At 44.7% G+C, this 23,512-nt stretch overlaps 1 protein-coding gene across 4 annotated transcripts in view; it reads left to right on the top strand.

Moving 5' to 3' along the window:
• The window catches only part of CPQ (carboxypeptidase Q), a 309,733-nt gene that overhangs the window by 206,357 nt on the left and 79,864 nt on the right, over positions 1-23,512 (top strand). For all 4 annotated transcript variants that reach the window (XM_090040396.1, XM_090040394.1, XM_090040397.1 and 1 more), the window contains one exon: positions 23,250-23,341. In XM_090040396.1, coding sequence (XP_089896522.1) covers positions 23,250-23,341 — 92 coding nt within the window. The remainder of the gene's footprint in view (positions 1-23,249; positions 23,342-23,512) is intronic.

Here is a 23,512-nt window from a genome sequence, read left to right on the forward strand (position 1 = left end):
CATATTGGTAGCTTCTTTGCCTAGTGAACATATTTCTCCCTGGTGTCAGTGCAAGTCTTTCCTTGCCATGTGCGTGTTGCTCAAAGCTAATACCTGTTTATGACGTGCTTCCAGCAAGGAGTAAGGCCATGCAAATCTGCTTTCTGAGCTGTAGCCAGTTTGTGCTTTTCTTCTCCTCTAATTCCAGCCACATTCCTTGTGTCATTTGCCTGGTTCTGCACCATCAGTGAAGTCAAGCATGGGTAGTCAGAAGATTTTCTGGAAAAGTCTGCTTTGAGTCTTTTGGGTGAAAGCCACAAGTTCAAGCACTCTATTACTGAGTTTGGAATCTTTTCCCTGTGGGTGAGATTAAAGGAGATGAATTATTAGAAAGGCAGTGGGGATCTTTAAAATGTTATCACTTTCCAGGCCTTGTTGGGTTATATAGACTTCTACTCAGCCCAGTGTTTTGGGTAGTTCCCATTATTTCTGGTAGGTGCTTCCATGTATGAGCTTGGTTGTTTCTCATGTTTACTCTAAATGACCTTCAGTGACATTGCCTATTCCCCAAACATAATATTTTTTGTTGTTTGACTCAGAATACACTGGTGGTCCTTACCTACCTGTCTAGGTAGGAGGGCTCTAGAGGGCTCTTGTCCTTAGCTGAGTAGGAGCTTGTGCTAAAGCAGCCTGAAACAGTGCTCCTTGTTGCTATTTTAGATGTTGTTTGAATTGAAGCAGTCATTAGTAGCTGAGGCAGGGGCCTCTGTCTACCTCTGCAATAGAGCTGCAGTGTGCTCTGCTGCACTGCTTCCTCGTGTCAGAGATCCTGCTTTAGAGGAGCGGGGGGGTCAAAGTCTGTTCAACAAGCTCAGCGCCTGTGTGCCTCATGGAGTAGGAAGGCGCCCTGGCACACAAGGGGTATAGACCTCCCCTGTATACATAGATGCTGCAGCTGGGTATTCTCATTATAATTATAGCAACTCTCTGAAGGATGGAGGACTGCTTGCAAATATGGTCTTTTACACACCTGGCAGATGTTACATTTAAGATGTGATCAGCCAGTTAATTGTACTTTAAAAGGTAACCTGGCCACACATTCAGTCAATTGATGGTGTGACAAAGAGCAAATCCAGCCACAGAATTATTACACAAGAAATATATAATAATTTTGTGGCTGCTTTCAGTTGTGCCTTAAAATGAACATATAGCTGGATTACACTATACACTATACTAGTATCATTCGAGCCCCACTGTAGTCTCTGTGCTGCCCCATATCAGCTGATGGGGGCTGGCAGGGATAGCATGGAGTCCATTCAAGCCTAACAGTCAGTTAAGTCTGCTACTACATTCAGCCAGGTTTATCTTAAACCAGTTTCAGCTGCTTCCATAAGTAATGGTGCAAGGGAGCATCAGATGGTATCATGCAGGGCTGTCCCTAGTGGGGGGCAAATCGGAGCAACCACTGTGGGCCCTGCGCTTTGGGGGGCCCCACAGAGCTGGGAAGAGTGGCCGCAGTGACTCTGTGCCTCCGCCACCAACTTTGCATCTCACTATTCACTACCCCTCCCCTGCCACTGGTGCCACTGCCAATGATGGCGGCAGCTTCTTTGCATCCAGGGCTGGGCCCCACATGAGCTGATTTACCCCAGACCCCGCATCCTCCTCAGGTTGGCCCTGGTATCATGCATGGCCACTTTTGAACCCCCAGCCCAAATGGCCAACCAGGTGCTCATTTACAGCTGAGTTGGCTGGGGACAGTGTTCCCACAGTAAAGGCCTTCAACTCATCCCTGGATCAGCAGTCCAATGCAATGCTTTACCCCCATTTTGCAGTCCCCATTTTGCCTCTGATCAGCTGATTGGCAGCCAGCTCCAAGGGCTCCAACTTTGCCAGTGGGTCTTCAGAGACAGCCAACAATTAGCTGATTGTTGAGTACATTTGCTGGCGCAGAAGGAGCCTGCGATAATGATCCCAGCCTCCTCTTGTACTGGCAAGGAGGGAATGATTGGGGTCTGATCCCTGATTGCAAATCACACATCCTGTTATGCATGTGTAGGATGGTTGGAGGTATACTTGTTGAGATCAGGGATCAGATTCCATCACACCTTTTAACTGAATGTTTGTCGGTGGCCTAAGGTTTATTTATGAATCTTCATATCAGTCATTTCAGGCTTAAGTGCTCTCCCTAGCTATGCAACTCAGTGAAGACTAAAGCTAGGGAAAGACATTCAAAAAGCCCAAGCCTGACTTGATTCACTTTTTGCAAGTTAGTCTAAGCTGCTCAGATTAAGCTGATAAATAAATGGACAGACATTCTCTGTTAAATCAGGAAATACAGCCACTGCCAAAGGAGAGGGAAGAGAGATGCTCTCCAAGGCTGTAACCCCTCCTTGCTGGAATAGAGGGGGCATGGCCAGGCACCAGCCAGGGCTAGCACAACACAGGGGATGCCAGCCACCAGCCTGGCAGGGGGCAGAGGGCAGCTGCTGCCAGACAAGGGTAGCCATCATAGAGGACATCCTAGTTTTCTGCTACTCTGTCCTCTATGGTCATGAAACCTGATGCCTTTGTTATCTGTTTTTCTTCAAGAAAAAAATAGAGATCATAAAGGCATCTGGTTTTGTATTAACAGAAGACAACTGGACTGTCCTCTGTGATGGTCACCCTATGCCAGACTGAGGAGTGGAGATAGGGAAAAGGTCCTCTCTCTAAAGCAAGCATGTATTGAACACAGTAATTTGCAAAGCATACAACAGGGAACTACCAAAAATCTTCGCCTAAGCTAAGACACAGCCCAGCAAAACACAGCATATACAACTTAATCTAATTTAAAATGTAAACCAGGAAGCCAAGGATTGGTCGTCTTAATCCTGAAGGCAGCGTGTCTCCTTACAGCCAGGCATCCAGAAAGGCTTTGTTTAGGTATTCCCAGCTTTTACTTGTTCTGCTTTATAACGTAAATGTAGCTCTCTGCATTCATTGCTGAAGCGATCTGTAACTTCCCTTAAGGACATCTCTAGCATGTGTGATGTTTGTCAGGTCTTTGCCAACACTTCCCACATCTCAGTCTGGTCCTGCAGGTCTTAGCTCTGGGCTCACAGGTGCATCCCTGCCTGACTGCAGGCAAGCCATAAAGACTGCAGCCAAATCCCAGGGGCTCTGGGGGAGAGAGGGGACACAGAAAAGAATTAACTCCGTCCCTGCCTGGCTGCAGGCAAGCCATGAAGATGCAGCTGGGGCTGGCAAAACCTAGCTGTGGTCCCCAAGGTTTTTCCAGTGGTGAGGGGGAAAGGTGGTGGGAATTTGCCTCAGGCTATGGCAGGCCAGCATCTGGCCGCACCCTACCCCTGCTCTGGCTAGAGAGCAGTCCAGCTAACTGAAGCAGCTCTCCGCCCAGCCCAGAGAACATGCTGGGTTGCTGGAGGAGTCAAATTTAACTTAAACCAGCAAGTGGTCTGGGACAGACATTGCATAAATCAGTTTGAGCCAAATTAGTTGAGTCTGATAACTACACTCAACCAGGTTTATCTCAGACCTATTCAGCCATTTTGAAACTGGTTTACGTGCACTGAATGTCTGTTCTGTTACAGGTTTAAACCAGTTTCTGATTACTTAAACAGGTTTATGTGTAATGTATGTCCCTAGTCTAAGTGATTGCTTGCTCTCTGTCTTTTTTCTTTCAAGCCCCTGGGGGTCCAAAGATTGTCTAAGGGGTCTGTGAAAGATTATTATGTTCAATCGAAGTATGTGAATACCCATACTTACCGTTCAAAGGGGTCCTCACCTATATTCACATTTTGTTAGGGGTGTGCAAATGTAAAAAGGTTGAAAAACACTGCTCTAATCCATGTATACCAGGAAGGCCTTGTCTACATCAAGTAGTAACATTTCTCCAGCATTTGGATTAAATATAAATGCAGACATGGTCAGCTGTAGTACAACCAAATTCCTGGTTCCTTGCAAGATGACAAAGCAAAAGGCAACTACACTTTAAAAGAATATTTTTGTAATATTGTGAGGTTGGAGTCCAGGGGACTGTGTGCATTCAGTTATTTAGAACTCACAAGAGCTTAAGTTGACAGTTTCCCTTTAAAACTTTTAAAAATTGAAATTGAAACTCTTTCCTGAATTATGGCCTTGACTAATGTGTCTGGAAAATTGTAAGTCAGAAAGTGTTACACAAAATAGATTTCTGTGCTGTTCACTGTAGCCTGTGTATCAATTTACATTTTTCATTCCAAATTCACTGGCTGAATATATGAAGACTGAAGCGATATATTATACAGTGCTTTGTAATGGAGTAATTTCTTTTCTGTTGGTATAATATTTGACTTTAGCAGCTATAATTTTAATTGGAGTCATTTGAATGTCCTTTTAAACCTATATTTGTAAAAGTTTTTAAAATGTTTCCAAGTTGACCTTTGTGATGGTTTTGCAGTTGTTTGTAGTGCAGGAGTACTATATTGGAAAATAAATCAAGCAATGTGTATAACCTTTTACAACAGTAACTTTATATTAAAATATCTTCATGCTTGATATTCATTCCCTTGTTCTGATATTCCCTCCCTCAAAAACCTTCACATTTTGGTGCCCCCTCTTTTTATATAACAGGGGAGTAACTTTTAAATTAGCTGAACATGCCCTTCCTCGTACTGCATCTTATGTCTTCTTCTTTTCATCATCTTAGCTGAATGACACATTTAGAGAAAGGCTTAAATGTTCACGTCCCACACCAGTGCAGGTTAGTCTAGAAATGATAAAATATATGGACCTGCTGTAAACTTATTGCTGCTTTAGTAAATTTAGACAAATAATATCCTCCAAATGTAATGCTCTTCATTCTGTGTGCTTCCTCTTCACTGCAAACTTGAATGTATTCAAGATGAAGAATGGCCCTTTATTTATATATGCCATCTTAAAAGCTTGGTGCTAGGGGGGATTCAACCTTTTCCAAATGCAGTAACCGCTGAAGCTGCTGAAATGTAAAGAATCATTCTGCATGAGGTCACTGCAACATCTTCTCACTGATTTATGTATATATTTTCAGCACAAGCAAAGAAAGCCTCAGGCTGACAAGGTGTCTGTGTCATCAAGTCTGAGGAAAGATAATAAAGGCAATGTGGACCCCAAACCAACTCTTCCAATCAAAATAGAAAGGCGAACAGAGGCAAAAGGCAGATCTGAGTCTCATTTGCGGGCCAAACCACATTTTATGTTTATAAAGTGTCAGCATCAGAGTGAGAGAACACGGCATTTATAGTTACAGGAACTTTTTACAATGTTCTTCTGTATCCTGATTCTGAGAAGGAGGTGGAAAGAAAAGAGAGCCCCAAGCTAGATTGTTCTAGAGAAGAAAATGCCTTTCTACTGTAATTCTACTGTAGTACAGCTCACAAAAACCTGGCTTTTTGCTGGTACAGGAAGTGAACTGAAACAGTACTTTGGTCTTTTGTGCATGTGTCTTTTAACTGAGGAATTTATGTTTGTTAGCCAGGAAGAAAGAGCAGTGATCTTTCTGAGGCTGTGATTTGTATATCATTCCTGTATTTAAAAATTATATTGAGCTGTATTTTTTTGGTCTATAGGTTACTCTAATACCCATTTTACCTAGCCTTTTAGTTCCTGTTAAAAGGGCAACACCAATAAGCTTTAGCCTTAGAAATTTTGCTACTTTGGTTCTTCTTTCTAGTCTCATTGAACATCTCTTTCTTCAGGTAGGACCTTTAAGGTCTGATCCTGATTTCCCCTGCCTATGTGACTTCATTTACACAGACCTCATTTACCAATGAGACTTACTGCTACCCTTGTGTTTTGCCCAGTCTACCTCTATCTGGCTCTTTTGACAGGGTGATTTCACCCCAGATATTCTAATGCTTTCTTCAGTTGAACATATCCAGAAAGTCTCATGTTCTCCTCCTACATCCTCCCAAGGCATGCCCTTCCCTTTCTCTCTATCATAAATGTCAAATTCATCTTCTGTGTCTGTCAGCTCTCTACTGCTCTTCTCCCACATTCAAATCTAATCAAATAGTGTTTCCCTTTCCCCCCACTCTCTGTCACTTATAAAAACCAAACTTACTTCTCTTGACAACTCTACCTTATGCTTTTCACCTCTTGCCTTGCTGTCTTTTAGTCTCCTTTCTAAAATCATTCTAAAAGCTGCAGCTAAAATAAGCTATTGGCCCTGCCACTGACGGGGTAATTTCCTCTCCCCCTCCTAACACATTCTGATCCCTCTGGCTTCCTGCCTCTTTCCAAATCACAGTTAAGTTGCCTGTCCTTACCTCTACAGCTCTACTTGCATCTCAATTTTCACTGCTACTTTTCCCCTTTCTCCCCTGTCCAGTGCTTTTCTGCTGTTTTCCCATTCACAACTCATGCCTCTTTTCTGTTTAACCCAGTTCTTCACTTTCCTCTCAGACTTTCACTACTATTTGGCTAGATGTCCATTTGCTAATATCTACTCCAGGACTGTCTATCCCTGCTTCCATGCCTAAAATATTGTGGAAATAAAACAAAAACCCATACATCAATCCAATAGCAAGGCACAAAGTGGACTTGTAGGATCTGTTTTTAAAACAGGATAAAACAAAGTTTCCCCAAACCAATAGAAAATCTTTTCCTGTTCCTGTTCCTGTTCCTTTTCACAGGTATACGAAAGTCAGACTTTAAATGGTAGTAGTATATAAATGCATTTCCTGATCTTCCCTACCTTCTCTTTTACACTGAAGGTTTGATATTGTGAGTGGCATTCAATAACTTTAAAATTTCTCTTTCGTGTTTGAAGGAGGGATCCTTTATCCTTTAACTTTCAGCCAGAACAGCTAATTTTCCACACAACTCTGGGATTATGATTTTCTAAATCGTAATATTTAGGTTTTCCAAAAGTGTCAGAGTGAAATAGAAAGCTTTTAATGGAAAGTTTCTGTCATTGTTACAAGTTGAAGGGTGGGCCATCCAAAATGAATTGAATTGTACATGTTCTAGTTGCATAATTTCTGTATGTGTGTTTGATATTTCAGAAGGAGTTTTTCTTTCTTTTACTCTAAAAAGGGAGTTTGCTCTGACATGACTGAAGGGTATAGAAATTGGGTGATAATCCTTAAAGTAGTTCAGCAAGCTCTAACGGATCTTCCTGTTTTGTACTGTGGAAGTTGTCAGAACCCTGCCACAGTAGCAGTGTACGTAGAGAGCTACATACTAGGGGTATGTGAAACGGTCTGTATTCAATTCAGATTTGGCCTGATTCAGGAACAGTGATTCGATTTGTTGATTTGGATCACTGTCCTAATTCGATTTAGGCCGAATACAAATCTGAAGATTTGATGCTGATTCAGAAAATCAACTATTTGGCCATAGGGACAGCTTTAAATGTTTTTTTCTAAATACCTTGAGGTACCAGGCACAGCTCGTGAACCCTGTGGTGGTGAGACAGATGAAGCGTCCCACAGAAACATGGAGGGGCCCCCTGTGTGCTCAGTGGCAGACCCAGAAGCGGACTGGAAGTACTTATGGCCCACTTCTGGGTCTGCCACTGAGCATGCAGGCCCCCCGCAATACCCTCCAGGCTGGGCAATCAGCTGCAGGGGGACCCTGGGTGCCCCCCTAGACCCAGGAGGCACCAATCACTGAGGCAGGGGCGGGGATCCCCTGGTGGACCTGGAAGTGGACCGGAAGTGCTTCTGGTCCACTTCTGGGTCTGCTGCCTAGCATACTGGGGACTCCCCCATGCTCCCATGGGACGCTCCATCCACCCCACCATCTCAGCATTCACGAGCCGCCTGGTACCTTGAGGTACGTAGAAGAAAGATTTAAAGCTGTGTCTATGTCCAAATCATCAAATCTCTCCAAATTTATTCAGAGGGTACCACTCTGATTCAGAGAGATTAAAGGGTCTCCTGATTCGATTCGGATTCAGAGATTCAGCCACCAAATTGGGCTGAAGCTCCACCAAATCAAATCAGTGGCTAAAGCTTCACACAGCCCTACCAAGTAGGTCTCTTCTTGTTGATTTTAGTTAGGAAGCAGGGCTGTTTGGGATCCGGTTGTCAGTGCCATTTCTCTTATTACTGTTGTGTAGACAGCAAAGTTCTCACCAGATGACAACAAGGATGGTGTACTTAGAGAAGGATGCAGTGCATTACTGTGGCTACAGAGGCTTACAGAAAGTGAAAGTAAAATGGTAGCCTGCAGCACCAGGCCTGGCCTACCAGTCACCCACCCTTATAGAAAGAGAGAGATTTCAGATGCTTGGCTGTTTGGGGCAAGTGGACTTTTTAATTGCTTATTCAGGGATAAAGCTAACCTCACTGAGAAGCTGGAACAGCGTGTAATAGCTTATGATATTAGTGATAGGGCTACCTAGAATTCCATATCCAAAAAAGAGGACACCTGTTGGGGGGACATTTCACCTCCAATCCGCAGCCCACCCTGGCCCTGCCAGTGCCCCTCACTCCCAACCTGAAGCTTCCCGTCCCTGCTGCTGCCCCTCACTCCTGACCCACAGTTCCCTGCCTCCCCCCCTCCCCTCCGGCCATGTTGGTGCCTCTCACTCCTGACCTAAAGCCCCTTGGCACTGCCAGTACCTTGCACTCCCAACCCACAAGCCCCCTGTCCCCTCATGCTCTTACTTCCAAGCTACCGCTCCCCACCCCCCAGCCCTGCTGGTGCCCCTCACTCCCAACCAGCAGCCCCCTGCTCCCCACAGCCCTGCTGGAGTGGGGCCCCAGCTGTCCCTGTCTTGTCTGTGCCAGATCGCTGCGACTGATTTGCGTGGGTCCAGCCCTGGCAGGGGTGGGAGGAAAGAAGGGAGGCCTGTGGTATGCCCTGCCTTAGGCTGAGCTAGGGTTCCCATGCCATGCCAGGTAGCCTGGCCACACACTCCAGGCAGCATTTCCTGGCCTCCCCACCTCTGGGAGCTCAGGCACTAGCCCCGGTGCTGCTGGCCAGGCCATGCAGCTCCTAACCACCCACCAAGGGCTCCTCCCCCACTCTTTCTCCACTGGAGATGCAGGCACCTACCCCACTCCCCTGCCCTGCCCCGGACAGTCCCTAAGCCCTGGCCCTCCACCTCCTGCCCCTCACAGACTTACCTGCATCCAGCTGTCGGGGCTATTCTCACCACCCTGCCTGGCTGCATGTCGGCCACGTGCATGTGCGTGTGCACAGCACGTGATGTCCCCTGCCTCCAGTTACCCTCCCCCTGCTCCCACCAGCAGAGCAGACCACACTCCCAGACACTTATTCAGATTTAATAAAACCACCCAAATGGAAACTGGAGGATCCAAAAAGAGGACATGTCTGGGAAAATCCAGGCATATGATAACCCAAATTAGTGAGGAGTTTATTCCTGGCAATTCTATTGAGTATAATGGAGGTTAAAGCCTGAAAATTTCTGTGCAATCCAAAAGCTTCTGTTAAACCAGCAAACAAAACATTTGTTAATCAAAATCACCTATCTGAAAATCCGCAAGAGTCTTTCCACTTTGACTGACAGAATCCAAAAGAAAATGAAACACTCCCTGAATATGTGGCTAGGTTAAGGGAATTAACACAGTGTTGGTAGTTTGGAGAGCATTTAATTGGTGCATTAAGGGAGCAGCTAGTGTGCAGCATGCAAAATAAAGCAATTCAAAAATGATTATTGGCCGAGGCAGATTTTACCCTAAAATGTGCGGCAGAGATTGCTGCTTTGATGAAGCCTGCTATTAAAAATGCCACAATTGCTTCAGCATCATAGAATCTGTGCAAGAAATAAACTGGGGGGCCAACCAGAAAGCTTTGCACAGCTCAGGCTGTGTGCTTTTCTTAGTGGGGACATTATCAAGGACAAAGCCTGTGAAAACTACAGGAAATGGCAGGGAGGCCCACAGAGGATGTATGCTTATGTATAAAAAGAACAATATCACCACCTTACAAGGACAGTAAGGGAGCATTTTGAATTAATCAGTTTGTGAATGACAACATGGAGTCCATAAAGAATGCTGTAGCATCTCTACAACGCTCCAGTAAGAACCCAATTAATGAGGTATTTGATTTCCTCCTTCCTGTAGAAAGCAGGGCAGAGTGGCACCTTAGAGACTAAGTGGTTCAGAGAAACAGCCCCTATCTGGCTGTGACAGGCCAGCCTGCCCTGCCTTTTTTCTGACTTTAGACTAACAAAGCTAACTACCTCTCTCCTTCTGTAGAGGGAATGAGACTTTAAAATGGTGTTTGATACAGGAGAAGTTGTTTCTGCAATATTATTACAGTTTTAGTAGAAAATATTTAAAGGGGCAAAGCTGAAGAAAACCTCAACAATTCTAAAAATATACAGAGAAAGTCCTTGTTTTGTTGGGCATTATTACAGTGACATCAGCCTACCAGTAAACAACACACCCCGGGGCTGTGAAGCAAAGTGGTCATTCTTTACTTGGTAATGAATGGCACAGAGAGATCCAACTGGACTGACATGGCATTAAGTGTCTGCTGGCCTCAAAAAAAATCACTTAGGAACTCAACTCCAAAGTTTAACTGAACTTTTGGAGAAGGCAGCTGATGTCTCTCAAGGTAGTATCAGTGCTTTAAAACAAAAAAGCAAAAATTGTACTAGAAGCGGGAACAATTTCTAAATGCACAAATCTACTGCATGCCTTCTGTACTACAGCCAATGGCAGAGGCAGAACTTCAGCACTTCAAGGACTCTTAAATTCTATCCAAGAGTACCTAGAGCATATGGAGTACCACTCTTGTGCCTGTGATTAAAAAAAAAAAGGTGTCAGGGAAGGGTTTCCATATCTGTAACTTCTTTTAAGGTTATTATTAACCCAATACTGTATATGAATCGGCATCCTTTACACAGAATGGAGGATACATTTGCCTCATTAGAACTTTTCAAGTTTGATCTAGCCCAAGCCTATCTACAATGGAGACTGCAGACTGTAATAAGAAATGCCTCAGAATTAACATACACAAAAATATATTTTAATGTAGCAGGGCAGTTTGGAACAACCCCCATACCCGCTACTTGGCAATAAACCATGGCTCAGGTGGGCATGCCTCAAACTGTGTTACTTGGCTAATACGCTGGTTTCAGGAGTTGGTGATGAAGAATACCTTAAGTAACTCTGAAAGATGATCTGAGTTTGGTCTTAGACCAGACAAGGGAAAGTATACAATTTTGAAAGGTGTATTGTAACAAGCTGTTTGGTCTGATTTTATATAAGTCATAAGAAAAAGGCTGAAGCTATCCATAAGACTTCAACTTTAACTATATATCACAATCATGCCCCTTTCTGGGGATGGCAGTTGTTACTGTAAATTCCTACTTTATATAGGCTGTGGCTACACAATAAACTTATCAGGTGGGTAGCCTCAAACACTGTACTGCTTGTGGTGGACAGCCTTCCAAATTGGAACTAGTATAGCCATATTGACCTGGTGCCACAGGGAGATTAATTCAGACAGGGAAAGGTAACTGCCTTAGTTGTTCAGCAGTTCTAATTAGTCTGTCCCTAGGATGGCACAGAGTCAACAACATGGCTTTCACTTTAGGAAGCAGTCTGCGTGCGGCAGCTTGGCATAAACGAGGATGCCTCTTGTGGGGATGGTACATTTATCATTTAACAATGATTTAACGTGCGTTTCCCTGGGGGCAAACAACAGCAGCACAATATGTACCAGTAGCTGCTACTTGTATGTGGGAAACACCCATGCATGCATGCTCTGGTGTGTCATGTTGCCCCAAGTGGGGTGGGGGAAGGCAGCCTTACCTGGAGTCCTGGGAGCCTCTGGGGGCTGCAACTGTGAAAATCTAGCTGCAGGGAGCCTGACTGGCGGCCAAAACATGGCTCTGGCCAGCCAGGCTTTGGTTTCAGGTGGCATGTGCTGCAGTCACATGCGCTGCTCCACTTTTTTTAGGTGTGGGCTTTTTTTGACAATGAGCTCTTCTGATGCCAGGCTCTTCTACCCCCCACGCTGCAAATTAGCAGCATGGGGAACATTTGCATGTTCAACACAAGCAGTGTGCAGTGCTGCAGACCAGTCTATGGTGCCACATACTGCATGTACGTGCTCATCTGGACATGCCCTATTTGTCCAAATATAAATGGCCAGCAAGTAAGATGTAAGTTAGAAACTTATATAAATTGTTGGTATAATGCTATTTGAATTAAATGAATGGTACAATATACTGCATACCAATTAGGAGTGATGATACTTCCATGCAGTGTTTCTGAGAGAAAATAAATGGACCTTCAAGTTACAAGATACAAACCATTAGACACAGGTTTAACAGAGATGTCAACTCTAGAGAGCAACAGAGTAATGATGGGACATGGAGGCAAACTGTGTCGCTGTTACAAATGGACATTATGCTATGTAAAGCTATTGTCTTGCTTAACAAATTTAAAGCAGCATAACCCAAATTACGTATGTGAATTTTCTTCATTGCAAATTAGTAGAACAAGGCAAGTACTATGGAAACACCATTTTTATTAAGACTACAATGGAGGCTGTTAAAGAAGATCCATGCGGTGAACCAAAGACTGCAGCGCTGGTGTTATCGGGAAGGCTTTGGCTTCCATGACCGCAGCCCGCTCTTTGGAGAGAGAGGCAGCGAGCTGCTGGGAAGAGATGGCCTCCACCTCTCTCCCCTGGGGAGGAGGCTCTTCTCAGCCAGGCTGGCTGACCTGCTCCACCGGGCTTTAAACTAAGCCTGCTGGGGGATGGGGGGACTACTGCCCCTGCTGGCCTGCTGAACGGCCCTTGCAAAGCCAGCAGACCAAGGCACTTAAAGGGGCACTTAAGGGAGCCCACCCCTGCCCCAGCCCTGGCACAATCTGTGGGCAAGGCAAGAGCCCCCAAGGGCACACTTGCCTGCCTGTACACTAATGCCAGGAGCCTGGACAACAAGCAGGACGAGCTCGTCCTCCTGCTCAGTGCAAAGAAATACGATGTCATTGGGATAACGGAGACCTGGTGGGACTCCACCCATGACTGGACCACGGGTATAGAGGGCTATACCCTGTACAGGAGGGATCGTGTTGACAAAAGGGGCGGGGGTGTAGCTCTCTATGTGAAGGAAAGCTACATGTCCCTGCAAGCTGATGTTGGCGACCGGCATGGACAGCTAGAGACCCTCTGGGTAAAAATTCATGAGGAATTCGGCACAGGGGACACAACGGTGGGAGTCTACTACAGACCTCCCACTCAAAGTCCCGAGCTTGACCAGGAGTTCGCCCGGGAACTGACTGAGGCCGCTTGCTCCAGGACCTTGGTTGTCATGGGTGACTTCAATTACCCGGACATCTCGTGGGAAGATCACTCAGCTAAATCTGAGTGGGCGCAAAGCTTTCTCTCGTGCGTGGATGACCTCTACCTGACTCAAGAAGTCTATGGGCCAACGAGAGGCAAAGCACTGCTTGACCTGGTACTGGCTACGGGGGACGACCTAATCGGCGACCTAGTGATTGATGGGAAGTTGGGTGACAGCGACCACGAGCTGATCACCTTCACCATCCGCCGTAAAGCTGGCAAGTCAGTCAGCAACACAGAAGTCCTTGACTTCAGAAAAGCCGACTTTGACAAGCTCAAGAGGCTAGTCAGTCAGGCCCTCAGGGACCATGACCCCAGGGAGTTGGGAGTTCAAGAAGAGTGGTTGTTTCTCAAGGAAGCGATCCTCAGTGCACAAGCTAAATCTATTCCAACACGGAGGAAAGGCAGCAAGAAGGCACAGCAGCCCCCCTGGCTCTCCAGAGACCTAGCGGACCTACTGTGGCTAAAAAGGAAAGCCTACAAAGGATGGAGGATGGGATTCACCTCCAAGGATGATTACTCCGCGCTGGTCCGGTCCTGCAGGGAGCAAACCAGGAAAGCCAAGGCTGCAACTGAACTCCAACTAGCTTCAGGCATCAAGGACAACAAAAAGTCCTTTTTCAGATACGTGGGGAGCCGGAGGAAAAGCAAAGGCAATGTTGGACCCCTGCTAAACCAGATGGGGCAACTGACAACTGACGCCCAGGAAAAAGCCAACCTATTAAATAGGTACTTTGTCTTTCATCAGTCACACGGGATACCCATGCCTGCTATGGGACAGGGAAATCTGGGTGATGGGGATCCCCTACCCTCCATCAATGCTAACCTCATGAAGGAACACCTTGAGAAGCTGGATACCTTCATGTCAGCTGGCCCTGACAACCTGCACCACAGGGTACTCAAGGAGCTGGCGAGCGCCATAGCCCAGCCCCTGGCACGGATCTTTGAAAACTCCTGGCGCTCTGGTGTAGTGCCCGAAGACTGGAAGAAGGCCAATGTGGTGCCGATCTTCAAGAAAGGGAGGAGAGTGGATCCGGCTAACTACAGGCCCATTAGCCTGACTTCTATCCTGGGGAAGATCTTAGAAAAGTTTATGAAGGAGGCCATCCTTGAGGGACTGGCCCAGGCTAACATTCTAAGGGACAGCCAGCACGGGTTTGTTGCGGGTAGGTCTTGTTTGACCAATCTCATTTCCTTCTATGACCAGGTGACCTATCACCTGGACAAGGGAGAAGAGATTGATGTCATATATCTTGACTTCAAAAAAGCTTTTGATCTGGTATCCCATGATCACCTCTTGGCCAAACTGCCCAGTTGTGGCTTTGGCTCCACCACGATCCGCTTGCTGGGAAATTGGCTTCGTGGTCGGACCCAGAGGGTTGTGATTGATGGCAGTCACTCATCGTGGTGCCCTGTGACCAGTGGGGTCCCTCAAGGCTCTGTCCTGGGACCCATACTGTTCAACATATTCATATAACGATGTGGACATTGGAGTCAGGAGTGGACTGGCCAAGTTCGCCGATGACACCAAACTTTGGGGCAAAGCATCCACGCCAGAAGATAGGCGGGTGATCCAGGCTGACCTGGACAAGCTCAGCAAATGGGCAGACGAGAACCTGATGGTGTTTAACACCGAAAAATGCAAGGTTCTCCACCTTGGGAGGAAAAACCTGCAGCACCCTTATAGGCTCGGCAGTGCTACGTTGGTTAGCACTACAGAAGAAAAAGACTTGGGGGTCATCATTGATCACAAGATGAACATGAGCCTCCAATGCGATGCTGCGGCTAGTAAAGCGACCAAAACGCTGGCGTGCATCCATAGATGCTTCTCGAGCAAATCCTGGGATGTCATTCTCCCCTTGTACTCGGCCTTGGTGAGGCCGCAGCTGGAGTACTGCGTCCAGTTTTGGGCTCCACAATTCAAAAAGGATGTGGAGAAGCTTGAGAGAGTCCAGAGGAGAGCCACGCGCATGATCAGAGGTCAGGAAAACAGATCTTACGATGACAGGCTGAGAGCCATGGGACTCTTTAGCCTGGAAAAGCGCAGGCTCAGGGGTGATCTGATGGCCACCTACAAGTTTATCAGGGGTGACCACCAGGATCTGGGGGAACATCTGTTCACCAGAGCGCCCCATGGGATGACGAGGTCGAACGGTCACAAACTCCTGCAAGACCGTTTCAGGCTGGACATAAGGAAGAATTTCTTTACTGTCCAAGCCCCCAAGGTCTGGAACAGTCTGCCAGTGGAGGTGGTTCAAGCGCCTACATTGAACACCTTCAAGAGTAAATTGGATGCTTATCTTGCTGGGATCCTATGACCCCAGCTGACTTCCTGCCCTTTGGGCAGGGGGCTGAACTCGATGATCTCCCGAGGTCCCTTCCAGCCCTAATGTCTATGAAATCTATGAAATAAATCATAAGATCCTATTGAATCTCCCACTTAATTTTATTTATAGAAAACTAGGCTGATAACTGAATGGACACACATCTTACTAAAGTGCTTTGCATTTCATTCTATGGCTTCTACGTCAGAGCAGATAGTCATACATTCCTTTCTCAATTCTCTGCACCAGAACTTTTAATACTTTGGTAGTGGGTATTTTCACAGATGTTTGATTAAGTAGTCTGTCAGGTTTTTCACAGGGTGACATGGAAGAATGTAATCTCTCATGTCTAATGAAGCCAGATCACACTGCAGTCCTTAAAAGTTAAGTGATGTAGTTGGCATTAGTAAATACTACAAGGAAATGTGCTATACAGGGCTATGTGGTATCTTGTTTCAGTTACATAAAGGCACGTCACAGTTCTGCTTCAGCCTGTATGAGTGTAATGGAAAAAAATGAGTAGCTCCCAAAGCTCAGTTTGACAATAGACCAGACTGTGAACTGATGGACGATCTTCACCCTAGGGTTCTACAGGAACTGGCCGAGGTCATTGCGGGACCCCTGGCGCGGCTCTATGAGCACTCGTGGTGCTCTGGTGAGGTGCCGGAGGACTGGAAGAGGGCCAATGTGGTCCCTATCTTCAAAAAGGGAAAAAAAGAGGACCCGGGAAATTACAGGCCAGTTAGTCTTACCTCAATCCCGGGTAAGCTCTTTGAAAAAATTATCCTGGCACACATCCAGGAGGGCCTTGCGGGGGAATGCATGCTCAGGGGCAACCAACATGGGTTCATCAGTGGCAGGTCTTGTCAGACCAACCTGGTGGCCTTTTACGATCAGGTCACCAAATCATTAGACGCAGGGGTTGCTGTGGATGTAGTCTTTCTGGACTTCCGGAAGGCTTTCGACACTGTCTCTCACCCTGTCCTCATCAAAAAGCTGGGAGACTGCGGTGTCGATGCCCACACGGTCAAATGGGTCGCCAACTGGTTGGAGGGCCGCACCCAGAGGGTGGTAGTGGATGGGTTCTTCTCGACCTGGAAGGACGTGGGCAGTGGGGTTCCGCAGGGCTCGGTCCTCGGGCCCGCACTGTTCAACATCTTCATCAGTGACTTGGATGAGGGGGTAGAAAGCACCCTGTTCAAGTTTGCTGATGACACTAAGATGTGGGGGGATGTGGGTGCACTAGAAGGGTGCAATAGGCTACAAGCTGACCTTGGCAGGTTGCAACGGTGGGCGGATGAGAATAGGATGGGGTTTAACACTGATAAGTGCAAGGTGTTGCACATGGGGAGGAAGAACCGGCACCACACTTACAGGTTGGGGAACTCCCCTCTTGCCAGCACGGAGACGGAAAAGGATCTTGGAGTCGTCATTGACTCCACGATGAACATGGGCCGGCAGTGTGGGGAGGCAGTCAAGAAGGCCAACCATACCCTGTCATGCATCCACAGATGCATCTCGAGCAGGTCCAGGGAGGTGATCCTCCCCCTCTATGCGGCACTGGTCAGGCCGCAGCTGGAGTACTGCGTCCAGTTCTGGGCGCCACACTTCAAGAGGGATGTGGACGATATGGAAAGAGTTCAGAGGAGGGCCACTCGTATGATCAGGGGTCAGCAGGGGAGGCCTTATGAGGAGAGGCTACGGGACCTGAACCTGTTTAGCCTCCACAAGAGAAGGTTAAGGGGGGACCTTGTGGCCTGCTACAAACTGGTCAGGGGGGATCAGCAGGTACTGGGGGAGTCCCTGTTCCCCCGTGCGCTGCCAGGAGTGACCAGGAATAACGGTCACAAGCTGGCGGAGGGTAAGTTTAGATTAGATATTAGGAGGTGCTACTTCACAGTCAGGGCGGCTAGGGCCTGGAACCGGCTTCCAGGGGAAGTGGTGCAGGCTCCTAGCCTGGGGATTTTTAAAAGGAAGTTAGATGAGCACCTTGCCGGGGTCATCTGACCCCGGTGCTCTTTCCTGCCAAGGCAGGGGGTCGGACTAGATGATCTACCTAGGTCCCTTCCGACTCTAGCTACTATGAAACTATGGAAACAGGTGTGGCCCCATAGAAGCTTCTATAGCAAATACAATAGCAGCTTAAACAGTGGGGTTAAGTGGTTACCCATTGTAATTTGCACCAGTTTGATATTTAGGGGGGCACTTAATAGTGCGATATAGGCTGAGTCCTTTGGGAGTGGGGCTGGGTGAGCCTCAGGGGGCATAGCGGCCTCCAGTGTTCCCAGGCATGCAGGCTGTGCACGTGCTTCTACATATATTTATCAGCTATATCTGAAACCTCCTTTTCCCCCCCCAGTTATTCTCTCTGGTGCTTATCTTAAATGTGAAGAAGATGGGTGCTTGCACTCTTCCCACCAATGCAGTGAACTCGTACATTGGGCAGGATCTGACCGTACAGGTGCAAAATGAGTGCAGCTTGCATGTTGAAGTGATATGAGGGGAGCTATAGTAAAAGCAAGTAACTGAATCGTTTAATGATAAAACCAGCTTTTCTTTCCTTCTGCCCCTTCAACATATGACACGCATCGTGAATAGCTTACCAAATGCCATATCAATGCAAGTTATATTCCTTTATCTGTTATTATCTGCTGACCATTCCCCAACCCACTTACATGTCCTCCTTAATTTAAACCGCCATTTCAATTGTCATTGAATGTAACCCACTGTCATGGAGCTTGAAGAAATCAATTCTTTCTTCCATGAAAAGACAAAATCAGTTTTACTGTTCCTATAAATGTATAATATTTTAAACAGTTATGAATTTTATAAAAGAACTCCTTTGACTAGAGGTTAGACCTTATTGCTAATCTTCATTTACAGTCCTGACACATGGGAAAGTACTTACTGTAGGGAATGTCAAACTTGGCAATACTAATTACCCCACACTATTTGTTGTTCAAAATAGAGTTACATAACTTTACAGTGGAAAGAATACTTGCTGACCTAAGTGAATGACTAATGCCTTGGTCCCGAAATATGTAGGATGGAATCTTGTCCCACTGAGAGTGCTGGCAGTGGGCTCAGCATTCACGTGTGAAATGTAAGCCTAGGCAGTAACTTGCACTGAGATGCATATAGTACAGCAAGCTAAGGACCACATATGTCACTGGGTAAAGTTATGTGTCACACTTAGACCATATTAAAACCGAGGAATGTTAAACTGTGTTAAGTTAAAATATTCTGTGAGCAGGCATATTTTTAGCGCTAATACCATTTCTCCCCTGAACAGCCCTAACTTGCCACTAGAGGGCTAGTGAGCAGGGATATGGCTAAGAGCCAGGACACCTGGGCTCTAATCCTGCCCTGTGTTGGATGGGGAAGAAAGGGGGAGGCTGAGCATAGTGCATCCTGAGATGCTGGAGAACTGCAAAGTACTCGTTTTATCTCTGTGGAGCAGCCTGATGTTACCTTAAACACAACTAGGTAGCATCCTCCAGAGTTAACTTTCACCTGAAGTGGCATAACTTTGAGACACTCCGGGGTAAACTTGCCATGAATGAACAAGCTTTAACATGTGGATGTTCCATTTTAAAAGCCCTTAGTATGATCTAAGTGTAATGTGTAACTTTACCCTTATATTTATTTTATTTTCTTTTTGGTGCATGACTGGTAACAGAGCTATTTGTATTCATTTCATTTTTAATTTTCTTGAGCAATGATTTTTTTCACATTTGGGCTTGTTAATTTGATACAACTGTAGTAACATCAAGATTGTACATTGCTGAGATCAGTGTTTAATGAAGGTGATCCAAGGTACGTAAACACTGGCCACCTCCAGAGTCTATGCTTACAGCTTTGTAATCGACTTCGCTGCCATTTTACCACCCAACTGTGAGACTCAGGAAATAGAGTACTTTATAAACTGAGATACTATTAATAATGCAAATGAGGCTATTTTAGTGTACTGGGTATTAAAGAGCTTTTCCAACATTTAAATATGCATATACTTGCAAATCTCTGCATCTTAATATGAGTGCTTTTAGTTGCTATAAACTTACTTCACCATCTATAAAAGAATTTCTGTTAATGTATCTCTCATTTTCCCTTTTATGTACCTTCTTAAGCACAGAGCACATGCTAATAAGTTATCTGTATATGTACAGGTGTGACATCAGTTTCGAGAGGTAGTGGGAAACTAATTGCAGAGAGCTAATGGTGAGCAGGGACTTACCATGCATCAACAGCTCTGTGGTTTTTTTGTTCCTGATCTAACCTGCAGTTTGTGAAAGCTAATTTGGAAAGCTTAGTCTTATTCCACTAATGACAAAGCTGCTCCAGTTTAGTTTTTATTTACACAGGGAGAAAGTGGTTACGTGGATTGTTACCATGGACCTACTGATGCACAGTAAGTTCCATTTTTTAGGTCAATGTAACTTGCTCTTTTGTCCACACGTTATGCATCTTTATCAAACTGCAGCTTCCATTTGTTGTGTGAGTATATTTTTATTGTCTGACTACTACGCCTACAGTGTTGTTTTTCTCCCGTATCCTTGCTGGAAATTCTAGGAAGATATTAGGAGAAATTCTTGTACATAATAGAAGATTAACACTGCAGAGCAATCGATCACTAATCTTCTGGCCTTACATTGAAATGACAGTGAAGTAAAACAATAAAGTAGTTGCTGCCCAAGGAAATGGTTCAAGGAGGTGAGCTTGTAACCAAGCAACAGATCACCTCCCATGGCACTTGTCACTGAGGGAGTCACCTAAAAAGCAAGGGAATCAGAACCTTATAAAAAGAGGCTGTCCAACCAGCAGCGGAGCCTTTGCTCTTAGAGCTATACCTATGCTGGCAGAGATTTGGCGTGAGGCTTATGCTATAAAGCAGTGATTCTTCACTATGGTGCTGAGGTACCCTGGGATCCCATCAGATTAACTGAATAGTGCGATGGCTTGCAGGGAGGTAAGCACAGGCTCATCCATTCAGGAAGGGCACAATAAGACCATTACAGAAATAAATCATGTTATAACTCACTCCATATTTCACGATAGACTTACTTTGTGCTTTTGTAACACCTAATAAAAATCTATTGTTCTTATGTCATTATGCACAGTCTACAAACTGCTTTCATATAAGTAAAAAAAGCAGAAACATTGTTTTATTTATGCTTTTGGGTTATTTTTTCCTGCTTTGACAGGAGTGATAATTTGAAGTTTGCCACAAATTCATATAATATACCTTAATCATCAAAGGACATATTTTTCTAGGCTGCATTACATCTTGTCAATACTTTTTCTAAATAAACGTTACTCTGCATTTCTTGCTTTCCCGGGGATTACACCTTACTAAGAAACAGTCGTTTTTTAAAATAAAAATGCAAAACAAAACTCTATATTGGATTTGTTTGGCTATCTTTGGTTACGATAATTGGGGGGTGCTTAATATCTAGTAGATAAATATTTATCACTCTCTTCCTTTCACAGTTTGATAAGGAGGAAATTAAATTCCCTCGTATATTATAAACTAAAGGCTTTGTATATTAACATTTACTTTAAACAGAGTAAAAAATATAAGTAAACCTTTGTTTCTCAGCAACCTTTTAGACTTTGAGAGTGGGGAGTCCCTTCTCCTTGCCTCTGGGCATGACAGGATCCAGATCAGCAGTGCTGACATTTTCCCTCTGCAATAGAGAGGCAGAATGATAGGGTTAGGAAGGGGCCATAAATTAGAATATCAGACGTGTCCGGTATCAGTGAACACTGAACAGTGATCCTCAGTAGCTCATGCTACAATGGTGTGAGAGGTGAGCCTTGGGGAAGGTACAAGTCTGAACACTGCATTCCTAACCAGTGGTCAAAACAGCCCACTTAGGTAGAGGAAAGGCAAGGGTAGTGGTGCCTATAACCATCTTATTAGGTTATAGCAGCTATTATTTTGGTGTCCCATGAACTGGAAAGAGAAGGAAGAATTTGCTTCTACTTGTATCTTGGTCAAAACCCTTTTCACAGGCTTTGCATGGCACTGTTTAGATTTGTTCCATGTTGGACAAAGGATTGCCTTTCAGCCTCTAGTATTTTGTGATGTTCTAGTTGCAGGAAACTACCCTTCTGAATATCTCTGATTGTCACTTAAGGTTTAATTTTCAGCACTGTTTAAAAGACAGTGTGCTGTTTTCTGATGCATACTTCATGGCCAGTGCGTTTTTGTAAATTAGAGCAACATTTTTTAACAAAGCTGTGATTGCATTTGGTTATTTTGTGACTGTAGTTTTGCTAGCTTCGATGTGATTACTGCTTTATCATCTTAATGTGACATCATTGGCCATCTGGCTGATTTGAAGTGGGAAGAAGACTAATCCTGTGGTGTAATGAATTAAATGTGGAACAGAATATCCACTGAGATTTTGAGGGGTTTGTTTAAAAAAAAATGAGAGTGCTCTTCCTCTGTGTTTGCAATTAGTTCATTTGCTTTTAGAAAATGTGGCTTTAATCACTTGCATTCATTGTTTTGACTTTATGCATTACAAAGTAATGGGAAAATATAAGTTTATCTTGGTTCCTTTGTTTTCTGTGAAGTTGTTAAAGTTACTAAGGTGTAGTTTGTCAAAGCCAGTGTTCAGTTGCTTTTTGCTTGTGTTGAAAGCAAACTTTCAGATCTGTTTGTAATCCTTATTTCTTTTGGGTGGGGCAACTTTTTTTTTTAAAGGAGGTTGACAGTTAGTCATTTCTCTCCAGCACGGATGTGTGTATGTGTGGCTGTGTTCCATGTTTCTTTTTGCACAACCAAGTTCTCTTTGTTTTCCTTTTTTTTAATATAATGTTAACATCAGTACTGCACAGGGAGCACTAATCATTCTTTTTTTGAAAATTATATATAAAGTTGTGACGCAGAATAAATGCATTCATTCTAACAGACTTAGGTTAATAATTCAAAGGCCAAAATTTATGTGCCAGGTCTATTGCAGCATTAAACTATTAAACTCCACTGCAGAGTATACCCTAGACCCTGTCTTTATCATTCAGCTGTCATTGTTAAATTTAGAATTGCCCCACATTTGTCATGCTTTCCAAAGCTTTGCATCTGCTCAAACAGCTGATTGCATTTAAGGTTCTAAAGTTCAACTCTCTGTGTTCCATTATTAAAGTTTGATATATAGCAAAAGTATATCCAAGTGTTTTTCAGTGCTGGAACTACTTGAAGGCTTTTTATGCAAATCTAACTGATCATTTTCAATTAATGTAAAGATAATGATGATCCATGCCAGAATTTGGTTAAAATCTTCTTTAAAGTTGAAAACAGTGTGCTCAGTTCTAACTCAGGCCATAGCATGTGTTCTGTAGACACCTAAATAAAGAAATAACTATGGAACCTATTTTCTTTAATCTTTAGGAATGAGTTTGTTCCAGATTTGCTTCTCCTCTACACAAACCATGAGGCAGTTTTGGTAGTGACCCCACAAAGGAAGCCATTCATCTGCCACTGCCTCAGAAAATGTGTCAGAGTCCATTCATAGTTAGATAAGTCATAAAACAGAGATGGTGGTTTTATGGTAACTCACATATACCCTAGGAAAGTGGAGGCTGATGAAAAATTGTTCAAGACAATAAGATGTTTCAGGCTAAGCAGTATTTAATTTTATGTTGTAGGGCTTTGTCCCAAGAGAACTCTACGCTTAGTGCTGTGGACAGGGGAGGAGCAAGGAGGAGTGGGTGCTGAGCAGTACTATCAGTTACACAAGGTAAACAAGGCTTGACAATAATGCACTTTGTAGCATGTGTTTCCTTTCCTTTTTGATAAGAATTTTTAGTTTTCAAAATGTTAAACTGTACATCTAAATGGATAGGACCCAGTTCTTTGTTCTACAAAGTACAGCCCCATATTGGAATTTGTGAAGTATTCCTTACAATAC

The sequence above is a fragment of the Crocodylus siamensis genome, chromosome 3, assembly GCF_052110815.1.
Source record: "Crocodylus siamensis isolate JL-2025a chromosome 3, ASM5211081v1, whole genome shotgun sequence".
NCBI classification, from domain to species: domain Eukaryota; kingdom Metazoa; phylum Chordata; order Crocodylia; family Crocodylidae; genus Crocodylus; species Crocodylus siamensis.